Source organism: Panulirus ornatus, chromosome 9 (genome assembly GCF_036320965.1).
Source record: "Panulirus ornatus isolate Po-2019 chromosome 9, ASM3632096v1, whole genome shotgun sequence".
Classification (NCBI taxonomy): Eukaryota; Metazoa; Arthropoda; class Malacostraca; order Decapoda; family Palinuridae; genus Panulirus; species Panulirus ornatus.
Window position 1 is genome coordinate 34,271,149 of NC_092232.1, and position 15,465 is coordinate 34,286,613.

At 39.8% G+C, this 15,465-nt stretch overlaps 1 protein-coding gene across 4 annotated transcripts in view; it reads left to right on the forward strand.

Annotated features, from left to right (window-relative positions):
• The window catches only part of spas (spastin), a 444,303-nt gene that overhangs the window by 360,410 nt on the left and 68,428 nt on the right, over nt 1-15,465 (forward strand). For 3 of the 4 annotated variants that reach the window (XM_071664998.1, XM_071664996.1, XM_071665000.1), the window contains 2 exons: nt 1,882-2,049; nt 3,000-3,281. In XM_071664998.1, the coding sequence (XP_071521099.1) occupies nt 1,882-2,049; nt 3,000-3,281 (450 nt within the window). The remainder of the gene's footprint in view (nt 1-1,881; nt 2,050-2,999; nt 3,282-15,465) is intronic. The other variant, XM_071664997.1, reaches the window with a different exon arrangement.

Genomic DNA, 15,465 nt, shown 5'->3' on the forward strand with positions numbered 1-15,465 from the left:
AAAAAAATAATGGTGGTAGCGATATGATTTATGAAAAGTATAGCCAGTAGCGGTGCTCACTAGCATTACTTTTTTATAGGTAACCATGTAAGTTCACCCTATTGATCCCTTGACCCCACCCAAACTATGCGATAATAACAAAAACAAAACATACAAACTCAGGAACCCTGCAGAGGTGAATAATGCAATTGATCTTCTATCCCAGAGAGAGCAGAGGAGTACAAAAATCATGCCAGTAGAGATTTCTGCCTTGAAGGAGCTTGTGATTGTCCTCGAACCTTTTCACGAGGTCATGGAATTTGTGGAGGAGCAGATGACCATGTCTGGTGTTGGACCAGTGATTCAAGGATTTAAACACTCACTGGAGAACCTAATTCATAATCATAACTCTCAGTTACAGTCCTGTGAACAATTGGCTAAAGTCTTATTGCACTCTGTGAAGAAAAGGTGGGATCCATGCATGGAAATGAGAGATGTCCAAGTCACAGCTTCTTTGTATCCTAGGTTCAAACTGGACTGGCTTTCATTACAAGAGGAGAAGGACCAAGTGCTATTATATGTCAAGGGAATGCTTGAAGAATTGGAGGTAGTTCAGGAAGGATCAGCATTAACAATGGATAAAGAAAGTAATAAGGAAGATCTAGCAGAAGGATTACCTAAATCAAAATGGCCCAGACTTTTCTCCTTTATACCAAAATGTTCACCGAACTTCCAAAATCAATGGGGATCAAAGGGAAGCACGCTGTCAGTGAGTCTTTTGTTAAAGCAATATGTGGAGGAAGGAACTCTTGTCATTTTCAGGTGATCCAATGCTATACCGGAAAGAAGTGTTTCAAACTTTGCATCTACATAAGAACCTTGCAAGAGAGTTGGTTGGATGTACTGTTACATCTGCTCCATCAGAGCAGGTTTTCATCATTACCAGAAATGTTTTCACTGTTAACAGAGCTCAACTTGGTGTCACTTCTTTCTGTTCCGTGTTACTGATACTGTGCAATAGTGAATTGTTTGAAAAACAATCAGCTTTTTAGTTGTCATATGCAACTTCTCTAAAATGAAATCCTTATTTTTGTCTTCAAGATAGTGTGTGACACTTGTTTGGAAATAAAGGATAACCTTACAGTGCAAAAGTAATGGGTTTATAAATGAAAATTAATTTTTTTCACATTTGGGGAATTGTAATTATAATTGATTTTGTTTTTTGGTAATTGTAATTGCTGTTCCCAAATGTATTTAATTATAATTGAAATTTAGAAAATGAAAGTATTTGTAATTGCAATTGTAATTTGATTTTTAAGCGTGATTGCTCCAACCCTGGCAGATACAACCCAAATGCTTCTCTTCTCTCTTTAAAGAGGAACTTTACAAATTCATCCCACCACTTGCTACCCTTTCTAATCCACCAACTTCCCTAGGTATCTTCCACTTCTCACCCACTTCCCTTATTTCATTTACTCTCGCCTTTTGCCATTCTACACTTAATCTCTCCTGGTATTTCTTCGCACAAGTCTTTTTTCAGCTCACCTCACCTCTCTCTTCCTGCCAACATTGTTTCCTTTCGTAAAACCTCTACAAATCCTCACTCACCTCCATAGGGTAATAATCAGACATCCCACCAGTTGCCCCTCTCAGCACATTCACATCCAAATGTCTTTACACCATGAGAATAGTGATTGATGATCCTTACTATTATTTTTTCTGGCATAGAGGATTATATTCTGTTAATTATAGCTTTAGATTTTGTATTCTTAGACTGTGTAGAGTTGCCAGGTGATCTGGATACTGTGTTTGGTATTTATAAGCTATTATGGAAGGTTTTGTATTTCTTAGGTACCTGAATTCTTCTGTACAAGATCAAACACATTTTTATTCACATTTCAGGTAACAAGGAAGCAGCGATGGAGCTCTACCGTCGGGGCATCACAGAACTGGAGTGTGGGATTGCCATAGACTGCATGGGTAGAGGAGAGGCCTACGAAAGGGCACAGAGGTTGCAAGAGAAAATGAAAACAAATCTGATTATGGCTAAAGAGAGGTTGGACATGCTAGGTAAGTTGAATGGTTACAGTATTTAAAGTTTGAATTAAGCTATGGGATGCCTTTCGTTTACCATTTTAGAATGGAAGGATGATTATAATGAAACAGTATGATCAGCTTAGACTGAATTTAATTGTAGATTAATTGATCTTGTTTCCAGAGGCAGGATACTTAGTATCATGTTAATATTCTTAATGGTACAATATATCATTGTATTGTATTGGTATAATGCCTATGAATTATAGATTAAAAGAAGACATGATTTTGTTGGATATCTCACAGTTGAAGCAAGAAATACTTTGCTATTGCACTTAATAAGCTATATTTCACCATTTGACCAGCATATACAGTATTATTAATTGCAGGTGATTTTCACTAAATTTATATGATGATCTGTTATTGTTTATTTGCTGTTTTTGCAGTTCCTCTAGAAGCATCTCTGTGTGTCTTTATATGTAGTTTCTGCATGTAACTGATAGACTTATTTTTATCAGTATTCAGTCCAAAAGTGCATGCTAATGAATTTATCTCTAGCTATACTGTTTTCTGATTAGAATAAGTAAATTTTTTATCAAGTTCTTAGTTATTCCAATAAATTTTCATTTGGATATTTTTGCAGCTGTTAGATCAACAAGTAATCATTGTGATAGGGTGCTTTATTTTGTTTTTATGTGCTCAAAGTAATCTTCTACTATTGTGTAGACTGCTGTATATTATTATTATGAAAATTCATTATTTATATTTTTTGTGTATGAGGTATAAGGGACTTTAGAAAACAGAACCCGATGTTAAGGTAATATTTGAAATTTTATTATAGTTGCAAGTATTGATTTTTTGATTAATTTTGTATTTTAGAATTTTATTTCCTTGAAATTTGTAAGGTAGATGTTGTATTAGTAATAAGAAACATTTCATTACATATTTTATTTGTTGCATGAGACACGAGTGTTATTGTTTTCTAGATTCGCTGGTTCACCTGCAGCAGCTGGAGCTGGATGTGCCTCTCCTCACCACCCTCACCCCCCCAGTCTCCCCTGCCCCCCGCCTCACCCATACCCCCCCTCGCTCTGGTGGAGTGGCCAAGGCAACTGCCAGTAGCCACAGGGGATTCACAAATCAATCCCCTGCTCACACAAACAAGCCTCGGGCACGTGTAGCCCCACAGATTATGAGTCTCACAGATTCAGGGCGAAACTCATCAGATCGGCGAAATGGGCTCATTCACTCACAAAAGCCTTCTGAAGGTAGCTTACATTCGCACTATACCCTTTCTCTCCTCATCTGAAGCATCTTCTCTTTACTGATATCTTACTGACATTAACATAGAGCCTTCTTGCTTAAATGAATTATGCCTTTTTTTTTCCTGCTTCCTGTAATTTGGTCCTCAAGGAACCTTTTAACTATGCAGTTGTGCTTCATTATATAACTAAGAATCAGCTTTAGCAGAAGCATATTAGTAGCCACTTCTAATGATATGCTCCTCTATAAAGTTGCAAAATGTGATAGGATGACATTCAGGACAGAATTGTGTTAGAAAGTTTGTGCAAACAATGTTCTGTGTACTGGATAGATTGAATGACCTTGTGAATTATCTTTTGTAGAGTTAGCTATAATTTGTTAGTTACTTACTTTCATTATTCATTACTCTTGAGAGTAAAGGTTTCATAGTGAAATACAGTACAGTACAGAAAACTCAGCCTTTTCATAAGAGAAAATTATTTTTTACAATAAGTGCGGTAAGAACCATGAAGTATACTGTGGGTTTTGTAAGATTGGATGTCCTTTATGATTTAGGTAAAGTTTATCAAGAGCTAACTTGGTATGGGTATAAGTTTGATAATGGTTGTACTTTAGGTCTTCATAGTTTGAATGAAGCTGTCAGGCTAGATATTATTCCAAAGCAGTGTAGCAAGTCAAGTCTTGCTAGTTGTGAGGTTGGGCTAGGAGTCCCAGTTCTCCAAAGATTATTTCTTACATCCTTCTCATATACATGGAAACAGAATTAAGATGATAGGTAGAAATAATTAGAAACAAGGAATTAATAAGATGGTTGGCTGTACAGTACTGTACAGAATTTTATCTTAATTGATATCAGTTATAGAAGTTGTAAACGATTTTGATCTTTGAATGAAATGGATGGTCTGATCATTTGTTTATGAAAGACTAGATTTGTCATCAGGATCTTTTTTCAGTGATATGATGTATGATGTGTCAAAGTTTTTTGTGCCAAAAATTTTGAATGTTGATTTTCCAGTTGTAGTACTGTAAACAAAAACTCATATTTCTATATATTTACATTTAATTGGTGATTAGGCTTTAAGTACATTTCTTTTCTTGATCTATGTTTTACTAGACCAGTGTCAGGAAGTCTCCACTTACCTTTGATTCTCACTGCTCCTAATTATTTCCCTCATACTTATTTTGCTTGCACACTAATAAAGGGAATGGCACTTGCACAGTAGTAAGGGAATGTCATTGGTCTTGCTTGCTGGATGATAGTCCTGACTCCTTTAAAGAAATGTTTTTCGTATTGAAAATATAGAATAATTTGGAGATTCTTCATGTAGAGGAGCACTACTTGAATTTTTGCTTAACATTACAACATTTTTTGAAACATAATTCCACACTAACCTGGCACTCCGTCATGGCATTTGTGTGGCATTCATTCTGTTTAACCCTGCTGTTTGGATTTTTTTCCTGTTAGTTATAGTTGGTCTCTTGATAATAACCTCACCTCACCCATAACAATTCTTGTAGTGCAGAACAGTTTTGAAAGAATGATCCTGTATTGTGTTTGATTTTAAAGTAACTCATAATTAAGTAGAATATTAATGTAGACAGTGAGCATTGATTGCATTGTGATAGTATTGGTATATATTGTAGCTGATTCATTGAAAGCAATTCAAAAGCAGAACTTCTTGACTAAAGCAAATCTGTTTCTTTATTGATAGAGGATGTCAGAGTGAAGCTTCACTAAGCAGGACCTACCTGTACAATGCAGGAATGCTAAACAATGAGCTGTTGCCCCAGATGTTGAAAATGGCTTTAGTGATGCAAGATTAACTATCTTTTGACTGTTTTGCTATTGATGGTGTCCTTTTTATTGCCCTACACATTCATTACAGTTCCAGTGAGGATGTTAATCACACATTCTTGAACCCAAGATTGTCTTAAAGCCATTTGAGATTTGAGATTTTCTTTTCGATCTCTTCTTAGTAATATGCTAAATTCCTGTAGAAGAGATGTCTGGGAAAGGTTTGGCAGAAATTCTTGTTTTTGTTAGGGTCCTTACTTCTTTGTTATGAATCATAGATAGGCATTTAGAAATTATTAGCAGTCTGAAATGGTTGCCTGAAAAAGAGTGTGTAGTAGTGAAGCATTAAGGACAGGCAATGTAGATTTATTATGTAAGTTAGTAAGGAATGAAGAGTATATTAATGCATCTCATTCCTGTAAATACAGGTTCAGTAAAGATATACATTTTGTATGATATTTATTCATTTGGAAGTTAATAGGGCCCAAGGGAAGTATAGTTTTAAAATTTTTACTAAGAATAAAACTGCATTTGGTAAGGACGAGTGGTAGTAGCTGGAGGTAAAAGGGAGGAATGATTGTAGATTTGCACAAGAGGAATGATAATAATGAATATGCATATGCGTCATAACTGATGATTTAGGAAGCTTGTATGGAACAGTTTAATTGAAATGTGGCTGAGTACAGTATAGATGAGACAAGTTAAAGTGATAAGGTAGAGGTACAGGTTGAGATATATGTATGTGTAAGAGAGGTGTAAGTGGATGAATTTGCAGAAATGAGCTGCCAATAGCTATGGTATTATATTAAATCAGTATGTATGATATACGAGATAATGTGATTTAATTATGAGTAATGGTGTAGTGCCTATTAAAAGAAAAGACGGTACACTGTGGAAAAAGCAGTGTAAATCCTAGTAGCCTTCAGGAAGTGTAAAAAAAACTATTATAGCATGGAAGACTCAGCAGTAATGCTGAAAACATTAACTTAACACTCTCAGGGTATCAGCCCACTCTGGGTCTGGGACCTCGGGGGAACTTTACATTAGCACCTAATTTTTGCATGGTTTTTTACAAATTGTTTTCACATTGAGATAGAAATGCCATATTTTTAATGAAATTATTTATGAAAAGTTAATAGAAAATTTTTTTATGATAAACCATGGAGACATCTGTAGGGCCTGGTTGTGGACAGGGATCTCTGGTTTTAGTGTATTACACATGACAGCTAGAGAATAGATGTAAGCAGATGCAGTCTTCATCTATTCCTGGGATTCCGTTGTTAACATGGGAAACTGTGATTCCCAGGATGATGTATACCTATTTATTCATTTTATTATACTTAATTGCTGTTTCCCGCATCATTGAGGTAGCACCAGGAAACAGACGAAGAATTGCCCATCCACTCATGTACACATATATGTAAATGCCCATATAAGCACATATACATACATATATATACACAAACAAATACACACATGTACATATTCACAGTTGCCTACCTTTATCCATTGCCATGGCAATGTCTGTGGAGCCTGGATATGGATAGGGAGCTGTGGTTTTGGTGCATTACACATGACAGCTAGAGACTGGGTGTGAGCAAATGTTTCCTTTTTTGTCTGTTTTCCTAGTGCTACATCGCTGAAGCAGGGGTAGCAATATATATATATATATATATATATATATATATATATATATATATATATATATATATATTTTTTTTTTTATTTTCATACTATTCGCTATTTCCCGCGATAGCGAGGTAGCGTTTAAAACAGAGGACTGGGCCTTTGAGGGAATATCCTCACCTGGCCCTCTTCTCTGTTCCTTCTTTTGGGAAAAAAAAAAAAAAAAAAAAAAAAAAACGAGAGGGGAGGATTTCCAGCCCCCTGCTCCCTTCCCTTTTAGTCGCCTTCTACGACACGCAGGGAATACGTGGGAAGTATTCTTTCTCCCCTATCCCCAGGGAATATATATATATATATATATTTTCTTTTTTCTTTCAAACTATTCGCCATTTCCCGCATTAGCGAGGTAGCGTTAAGAACAGAGGACTGGGCCTTTGAGGGAATACCCTCACCTGGCCAAATTCTCTGTTCCTTCTTTTGGAAAATTAAAAAAAAAAAAAAAAAAAAACGGGGAGGATTTCCAGCCCCCCGCTCCCTCCCCTTTTAGTCGCCTTCTACGACACGCAGGGAATACGTGGGAAGTATTCTTTCTCCCCTATCCCCAGGGATATATATATATTATTTTTTTTTTTTATTATACTTTGTCGCTGTCTCCCGCGTTTGCGAGGTAGCGCAAGGAAACAGACGAAAGAAATGGCCCAACCCCCCCCATACACATGTATATACATACGTCCACACACGCAAATATACATACCTACACAGCTTTCCATGGTTTACCCCAGACGCTTCACATGCCTTGATTCAATCCACTGACAGCACATCCACCCCAGTATACCACATCGCTCCAATTCACTCTATTCCTTGCCCTCCTTTCACCCTCCTGCATGTTCAGGCCCCGATCACACAAAATCTTTTTCACTCCATCTTTCCACCTCCAATTTGGTCTCCCACTTCTCCTCGTTCCCTCCACCTCCGACACATATATCCTCTTGGTCAATCTTTCCTCACTCATTCTCTCCATGTGCCCAAACCACTTCAAAACACCCTCTTCTGCTCTCTCAACCACGCTCTTTTTATTTCCACACATCTCTCTTACCCTTACGTTACTTACTCGATCAAACCACCTCACACCACACATTGTCCTCAAACATCTCATTTCCAGCACATCCATCCTCCTGCGCACAACTCTATCCATAGCCCACGCCTCGCAACCATACAACATTGTTGGAACCACTATTCCTTCAAACATACCCATTTTTGCTTTCTGAGATAATGTTCTCGACTTCCACACATTCTTTAAGGCTCCCAGGATTTTCGCCCCCTCCCCCACCCTATGATCCACTTCCGCTTCCATGGTTCCATCCGCTGCCAGATCCACTCTCAGATATCTAAAACACTTTACTTCCTCCAGTTTTTCTCCATTCAAACTTACCTCCCAATTGACTTGACCCTCAACCATACTGTACCTAATAACCTTGCTCTTATTCACATTTACTCTTAACTTTCTTCTTTCACACACTTTACCAAACTCAGTCACCAGCTTCTGCAGTTTCTCACATGAATCAGCCACAAGCGCTGTATCATCAGCAAACAACAACTGACTCACTTCCCAAGCTGTCTCATCCCCAACAGACTTATACTTGCCCCTCTTTCCAAAACTCTTGCATTCACCTCCCTAACAACCCCATCCATAAACAAATTAAACAACCATGGAGACATCACACACCCCTGCCGCAAACCTACATTGATTGAGAAGATGAAGGCATGTACAGAGCATCAGATTGGGGAAGAGCAGTGTGGTTTCAGAAGTGGTAGAGGATGTGTGGATCAGGTGTCTGCTTTGAAGAATGTATGTGAGAAATACTTAGAAAAGCAAATGGATTTGTATGTAGCATTTATGGATCTGGAGATGGCATATGACAGAGTTGATAGAGATGCTCTGTGGAAGGTATTAAGAATATATGGTGTGGGAGGCAAGTTGTTAGAAGCAGTGAAAAGTTTTTATCGAGGATGTAAGGCATGTGTACGTGTAGGAAGAGAGGAAAGTGATTGGTTCTCAGTGAATGTAGGTTTGCGGCAGGGGTGTGTGATGTCTCCATGGTTGTTTAATTTGGTTATGGATGGGGTTGTTAGGGAGGTGAATGCAAGAGTTTTGGAAAGAGGGGCAAGTATAAGTCTGTTGGGGATGAGACAGCTTGGGAAGTGAGTCAGTTGTTGTTTGCTGATGATACAGCGCTTGTGGCTGATTCATGTGAGAAACTGCAGAAGCTGGTGACTGAGTTTGGTAAAGTGTGTGAAAGAAGAAAGTTAAGAGTAAATGTGAATAAGAGCAAGGTTATTAGATAAGTAGGGTTGAGGGTCAAGTCAATTGAGAGGTAAGTTTGAATGGAGAAAAACTGGAGGAAGTAAAGTGTTTTAGATATCTGGGAGTGGATCTGGCAGCGGATGGAACCATGGAAGCGGAAGTGGATCATAGGGTGGGGGAGGGGGCGAAAATTCTGGGAGCCTTGAAGAATGTGTGGAAGTCAAGAACATTATCTCGGAAAGCAAAAATGGGTATGTTTGAAGGAATAGTGGTTCCAACAATGTTGTATGGTTGCGAGGCGTGGGCTATGATAGAGTTGTGCGCAGGAGGATGGATGTGCTGGAAATGAGATGTTTGAGGACAATGTGTGGTGTGAGGTGATTTGAACGAGTAAGTAATGTAAGGGTAAGAGAGATGTGTGGAAATAAAAAGAACGTGGTTGAGAGAGCAGAAGAGGGTGTTTTGAAATGGTTTGGGCACATGGAGAGAATGAGTGAGGAAAGATTGACCAAGAGGATATAAGTGTCGGAGGTGGAGGGAACGAGAAGAAGTGGGAGACCAAATTGGAGGTGGAAAGATGGAGTGAAAAAGATTTTGTGTGATCGGGGCCTGAACATGCAGGAGGGTGAAAGGAGGGCAAGGAATAGAGTGAATTGGATCGATGTGGTATACCGGGGTTGATGTGCTGTCAGTGGATTGAATCAGGGCATGTGAAGCGTCTGGGGTAAACCATGGAAAGCTGTGTAGGTATGTATATTTGCGTGTGTGGACATATGTATATACATGTGTATGGGGGTGGGTTGGGCCATTTCTTTCGTCTGTTTCCTTGCGCTACCTCGCAAATGCGGGAGACAGCGACAAAGCAAAAAAATATATATATATATATCATATTATTTGCCATTTCCCACATTAGTGAAGTAGTGTTAAGAACAGAGGACTGAACCTTTCAGGGAATATCCTCACTTAGCCCCCTTCTCTGTTCCTTCATTTGGAAAATTCAAAACGAGAGGGGAGGATTTCCAGCCTCTGGCTCCCTCCCTTTTAGTTGCCTTTCCACGACACGCTGGGAATACATGGGAAGTATTCTTTCTCCCCTCTCCCCAGGGATGATATATATGTATTATTTTTTTATTATTATACTTAGTTGCTGTCTCCCACATTAGCAAGGTAACACATGGAAACAAATGAGAATAACCCAACCCACCCACACACACATGTATATACATAAACGCCCACGTACGCGCATATACATACCTACACATTTCAGCGTATACATACATATACATACACAGACATATACACATGTACATATTCATACTTGCTGCCTTTGTCCATTCCCATTGCCACCCTGCCACACATGAAAAACAGCACACACACACACACACACACACACACACACACACACACACCCCGCATGCGAGGTAGCGCTAGGAAAAGACAACAAATGCCACATTCGTTCACACAAAGTCTTTAGCTGTCATGTGTAATACACAGAAGCCACAGCTCCCTTTCCACATCCAAGCCCCACAAAACTTTCCATGGTTTACCCCAGACGCTTCACATGCCCTGGTTACATCCACTGACAGCACGTCAACCCCGGTATACCACATCGTTCCAGTTCACTCTATTCCTTGCATGCCTTTCACCCTCCTGTATGTTCAGGCCCTGATCGCTCAAAATCTTTTCGCTCCATCCTTCCACCTCCAATTTGGTCTCCCACTTCTTGTTCCCTCCACCTCTGACACATATATCCTCTTTGTCAGTCTTTCCTCACTCATTCTTTCCATATGACCAAACCATTTCAATACACCCTCTTCTCCTCCCTCAACCACACACTTTTTATTTCCACACGTCTCATACCCTTTCATTACTTACTCGATCAAACCACCTCACACCACTTATTGTCCTCAAATATTTCATTTCCAACATATCTACCCTCCTCTGCACAACCCTATCTATAGACCATGCTTCGCAACCATATAACATTATTGGAACCACTATTCCTTCAAACATACCTATTTTTGCTCTCTCAGATAACATTCTCGTCTTCCACACTTTCTTCAGCACCTCCAGAACTTTCGCCCCCTTCCCTACCCTATGACTGACTTCCACTTCCATGGTTCCATCCGCTGCTAAATCCACTCCCCAGATATCTGAAACACTTCACTTCCTCCAGTTTCTCTCCTTTCAAACTTATCTTCCAATTAATTTGTCCTTCAACCCTACTGAATCTAATTACCTTGCCCTTATTCACATTTACTCTCAGCTTTCTTCTTTCACACACTTTACCAAACTCAGTCACCAACTTCTACAGTTTCTCACCCGAATCAGTCACCAGTGCATACTGTATCATCAGCGAACAACTACTGACTAACTTTCCAATTCCTCTCATACACAACAGACTACATACTTGCCCCTCTCTCCAAAACTCTTGCATTCACCTTCCTAACAATCCCATCCATAAACAAATTAAACAACTATGGAGACATCACGCACCCCTGCCGCAAACCAACATTCACTGAGAACCAGTCACATTCCTCTCTTCCTACATGTACACATGCCTTACATCCTTGATAAAAATTTTTCACTGCTTCTAGCAACTTACCTCCCTCACCATATACTCTTAATATCTTCCACAGAGCATCTCTATCAACTCTATCATATCCCTTCTCCAGATCCATAAATGCTACATACAAATCCATTTGTTTTTCTATTTCTCACATACATTCTTCAAACACCTGATCCACACATCCTCTACCACTTCTGAAACCACAGTGCTCTTCCCCAATCTGATGCTCTGTACACGCCTTCACCCTCCTATATAATTTCCCAGGAATACTCAACAAACTTATACCTCTGTAATTTGAACACTCACCTTTATCCCCTTTGCCCTTGTACATTGGCACTATACATGCATTCCGCCAATCCTCAGGCACTTCACCATGAACCATTCATACATTGAATATCCTAACCAACCGGTCAACAACACAGTCACCCCCTTTTTTAATAAATTCCACTGAACTACCATCCAAACCTGCCGCCTTGCCAGCTTTCATCTTCCACAAAGCTTTCACTACCTCTTCTCTGTTTACCAAACCATTCTCCCTGACCCTCTCACTTCGCACACCACCTCGACCAAAACACCCTACATCTGCCATTCTATCATCACACACATTCAACAAACCTTCAAAATACTTGCTCCATATCCTTCTCACTTCACCACTACTTGTTATTACCTCCCCATCAGCCCCCTTCACCAGTGTTCCCATTTTACTTTCTAAAAGGGGAAACAGAAGAAGGAGTCATGTGGGGAGTGCTCAACCTTCAAGAAGGCTCAGACTGGGGTGTCGAAATGTGTATGGATGTAACCGAGATTAGAAAAAAGGAGAGATAGGTAGTATGTTTGAGGAAAGGAACCTGGTTGTTTTGGCTCTGAGTGAAAGGAAGCTCAAGGGTAGGGAAGAGTGGTTTGGGAAGGTTTTGGGAGTAAAGTCAGGGGTTAGTGAGAGGACAAGAATAAAGGAAGGAGTAGCACTCCCCCTGAAGCAGGAGTTGTGGGAATATTTGGTAAGAGTATAAGAAAGTAAACTCTAGATTGATATGGATAAAACTGAAAGTGGATGGAGAGAGATGGGTGATTATTGGTACCTATGCACCTGGTCATGAGAAGAAAGATCATGAGAGGCAAGTGCTTTGGGAGCAGCTGAATGAGTGTATTAGCAGCTTTGATGCACAACACTGGGTTATAGTGATGGATGATTTAAAAGCAAAGTAGAGTAATGTGGCAGTTGAGGGAATACTTGGTGTGCATGGGGTGTTCAGTGTTGTGAATGGAAATGGTGAAGAGCTTGTGGGTTTGTGTGCTGAAAAAGGACTGGTGATTGGGAATACCTGATTTAAAAAGAGAGATATACATAAGTATATGTATTTGAGTGGGAGAGTTGGCCAGATGGCATTATTGGATTATGTGTTAATTGACTGGCATGGCATGTAAAAGAGACTTTTGGATGTTAATGTGCTGAGAGGGGATTCTTTTCATTATCTTGTGGAGGCGAAGGTGAAGATTTGTTGAGATTTTCAGAAAAGAAAAGAGAATGTTGGGGAGAAGAGAGTGGTGAGAGTAAGTGAGCTTGGAAAGGAGACTTGTGTGAGGAAATACTAGGAGAGATTGAGTGCCGAATGGAAAAAGATGAGAGCAAATGACGTAAGAGGAGTGGGGGAGGAATGGGATGTGTTTAGGGAAGCAGTGATGGTTTGTGCAAAAGATGCATGTGGTATGAGAAAGGTCGGAGGTGGGCAGATTAGAAAGGATAGTGAATGGTGGGATGAAGAAGTAAGATTCTTAGTGAAAGAGAAGAGGGGCGTTTGAACAATTTTTGTTGGAAAGTAGTGCACATGATTGGGAGATGTATAAAAGAAAGCAGCAAGAGGTTAAGAGAAAGGTGTAAGAGGTGAAAAAGAGGGGAAATTTGAGTTGGGGTGAGAGAGAATCATTAAATTTTAGGGAGACTAAAAAATGTTTTGGAAAAAGGTAAATAAAGTGTGTAAGACAACAGAACGATAGGAACATTGGTGAAGGGGAAAATGGGGAGGTAATAACAAGTAGTGATGAAGTGAAAGAGAAGAGGGGCATTTGAACAATTTTTGTAGGAAAGTAGTGCAAATGATTGGGAGATGTATAAAAGAAAGCAGCAAGAGGTTAAGAGAAAGGTGTAAGAGGTGAAAAAGAGGGGAAATTTGAGTTGGGGTGAGAGAGTATCATTAAATTTTAGGGAGACTAAAAAATGTTTTGGAAGGAGGTAAATAAAGTGTGTAAGACAACAGAACGATAGGAACATCGGTGATGGGGAAAATGGGGAGGTAATAACAAGTAGTGATGAAGTGGATATTTTGGTTTGTTAAATGTGTTTGATGATAGAGTGGCAGATATAGGGTGTTTTGGTCGGGGTGGTGTGCGAAGTGAGAGGGTCAGGGAGAATGGTTTGGTGAACAGAGAAGAGGTAGTGAAAGCTTTGTGGGAGATGAAAGCCAGCAAGGTGGTGGGTTTGTATGGTATTGCAGTGGAGTTTATAAAAAAAGGGGTGACTGTCTTGTTGATTGGTTGGTAAGGATATCCAATGTATGTATGGATCATGGTGAAGTGCCTGAGGATTGTCGGATTGCATGCATAGTGCCACTTTACAAAGGCGAAGGGGATAAAGATGAGTGTTCAAATTACAGAGGTATAAGTTTGTTGAGTATTCCTGGGAAATTATATGGGAGGGTATTGATTGAGAGAGTGAAGGCATGTACAGAAAATCAGATTAAGGAAGAGCAGTGTGGTCTCAGAAGTGGTAGAGGATGTGTGGATCAGGTGTTTGCTTTGAAGAATGTATGTGTGAAATACTTAGAAAAACCGATGGATTTGTATGTAGCATTTATGGATCTGGAGAAGGCATATGATAAGGTGGATAGAGATGCTTTGTGGAAGGTCTTAAAGAGTATATGGTGGGGGAGGTACGATACTAGAAGCAGTGAAAAGTTTTTATCCAGGATGTAAGGCATGTGTATGAGTAGGAAGTGATTGGTTTCCAGTGAATGTCTGTTTGCGGCAGGGGTGTGTGATGTCTCCATGGTTGTTTAATTTGTTTATGGATGGGGTTGTTAGGGAGGTGAATGCAAGAGTTTTGGAGAGAGGGGCAAGTATGGAATCTGTTGTGGATGAGTGGGCTTGGATAGTGAGTCATTTGTTGTTAGCTGATGATACAGCACTGGTGACTGATTCGGGTGAGAAACTGCAGAAGTTGGTGACTGAGTTTGGTAAAGTGTGTGAAAGAAGAAAGTTGAGAGTAAATGTGAACAAGAGCAAGGTTATTAGGTTCAGTAGGGTTGAGGGACAAGTTAATTGGGAGGTAAGTTTGAATGGAGAAAAACTGGAGGAAGTCAAGTGTTTTAGATATCTGGGAGTGGACTTAGCAGCGGATGGACCCATGGAAGCGGAAGTGAGTCACAGGGTGGAGGAGGGAGCAAAGGTTCTGGGAGTGTTGAAAAATGTGTGGAAGGTGAGAATGTTATCTCGGAGAACAAAAATGGTTGTATTTTAAGGAATAGTGGTTCCAACAATGTTATATGGTTGCGAGGCTTGGTCTGTAGATAGGGTTGTGTGAAAGAGGGTGGATGTGTTGGAAATGAAATGCTTGAGGACAATATGTGGTGTGAGGTGGTTTGATCGAGTAAGTAATGAAAGGGTAAGAGAGATGTGTGGTAATAAAGAGAGTGTGGTTGAGAGAGCAGAAGAGGCTGTGTTGAAAGATTTGGACACATGGAGAGAATGAGTGAGGAAAGATTGACAAAGAGGAAATTTGTGTCAGAGGTGGAGGGAAGTAGGAGAAGCAGAAGACCAAATTGGAGGTGGAAGGACGAAGGGAAAAAGATTTTGAGCGATTGGGGCCTGAACATATAGGAGGGTGAAAGGCGTGCAAGA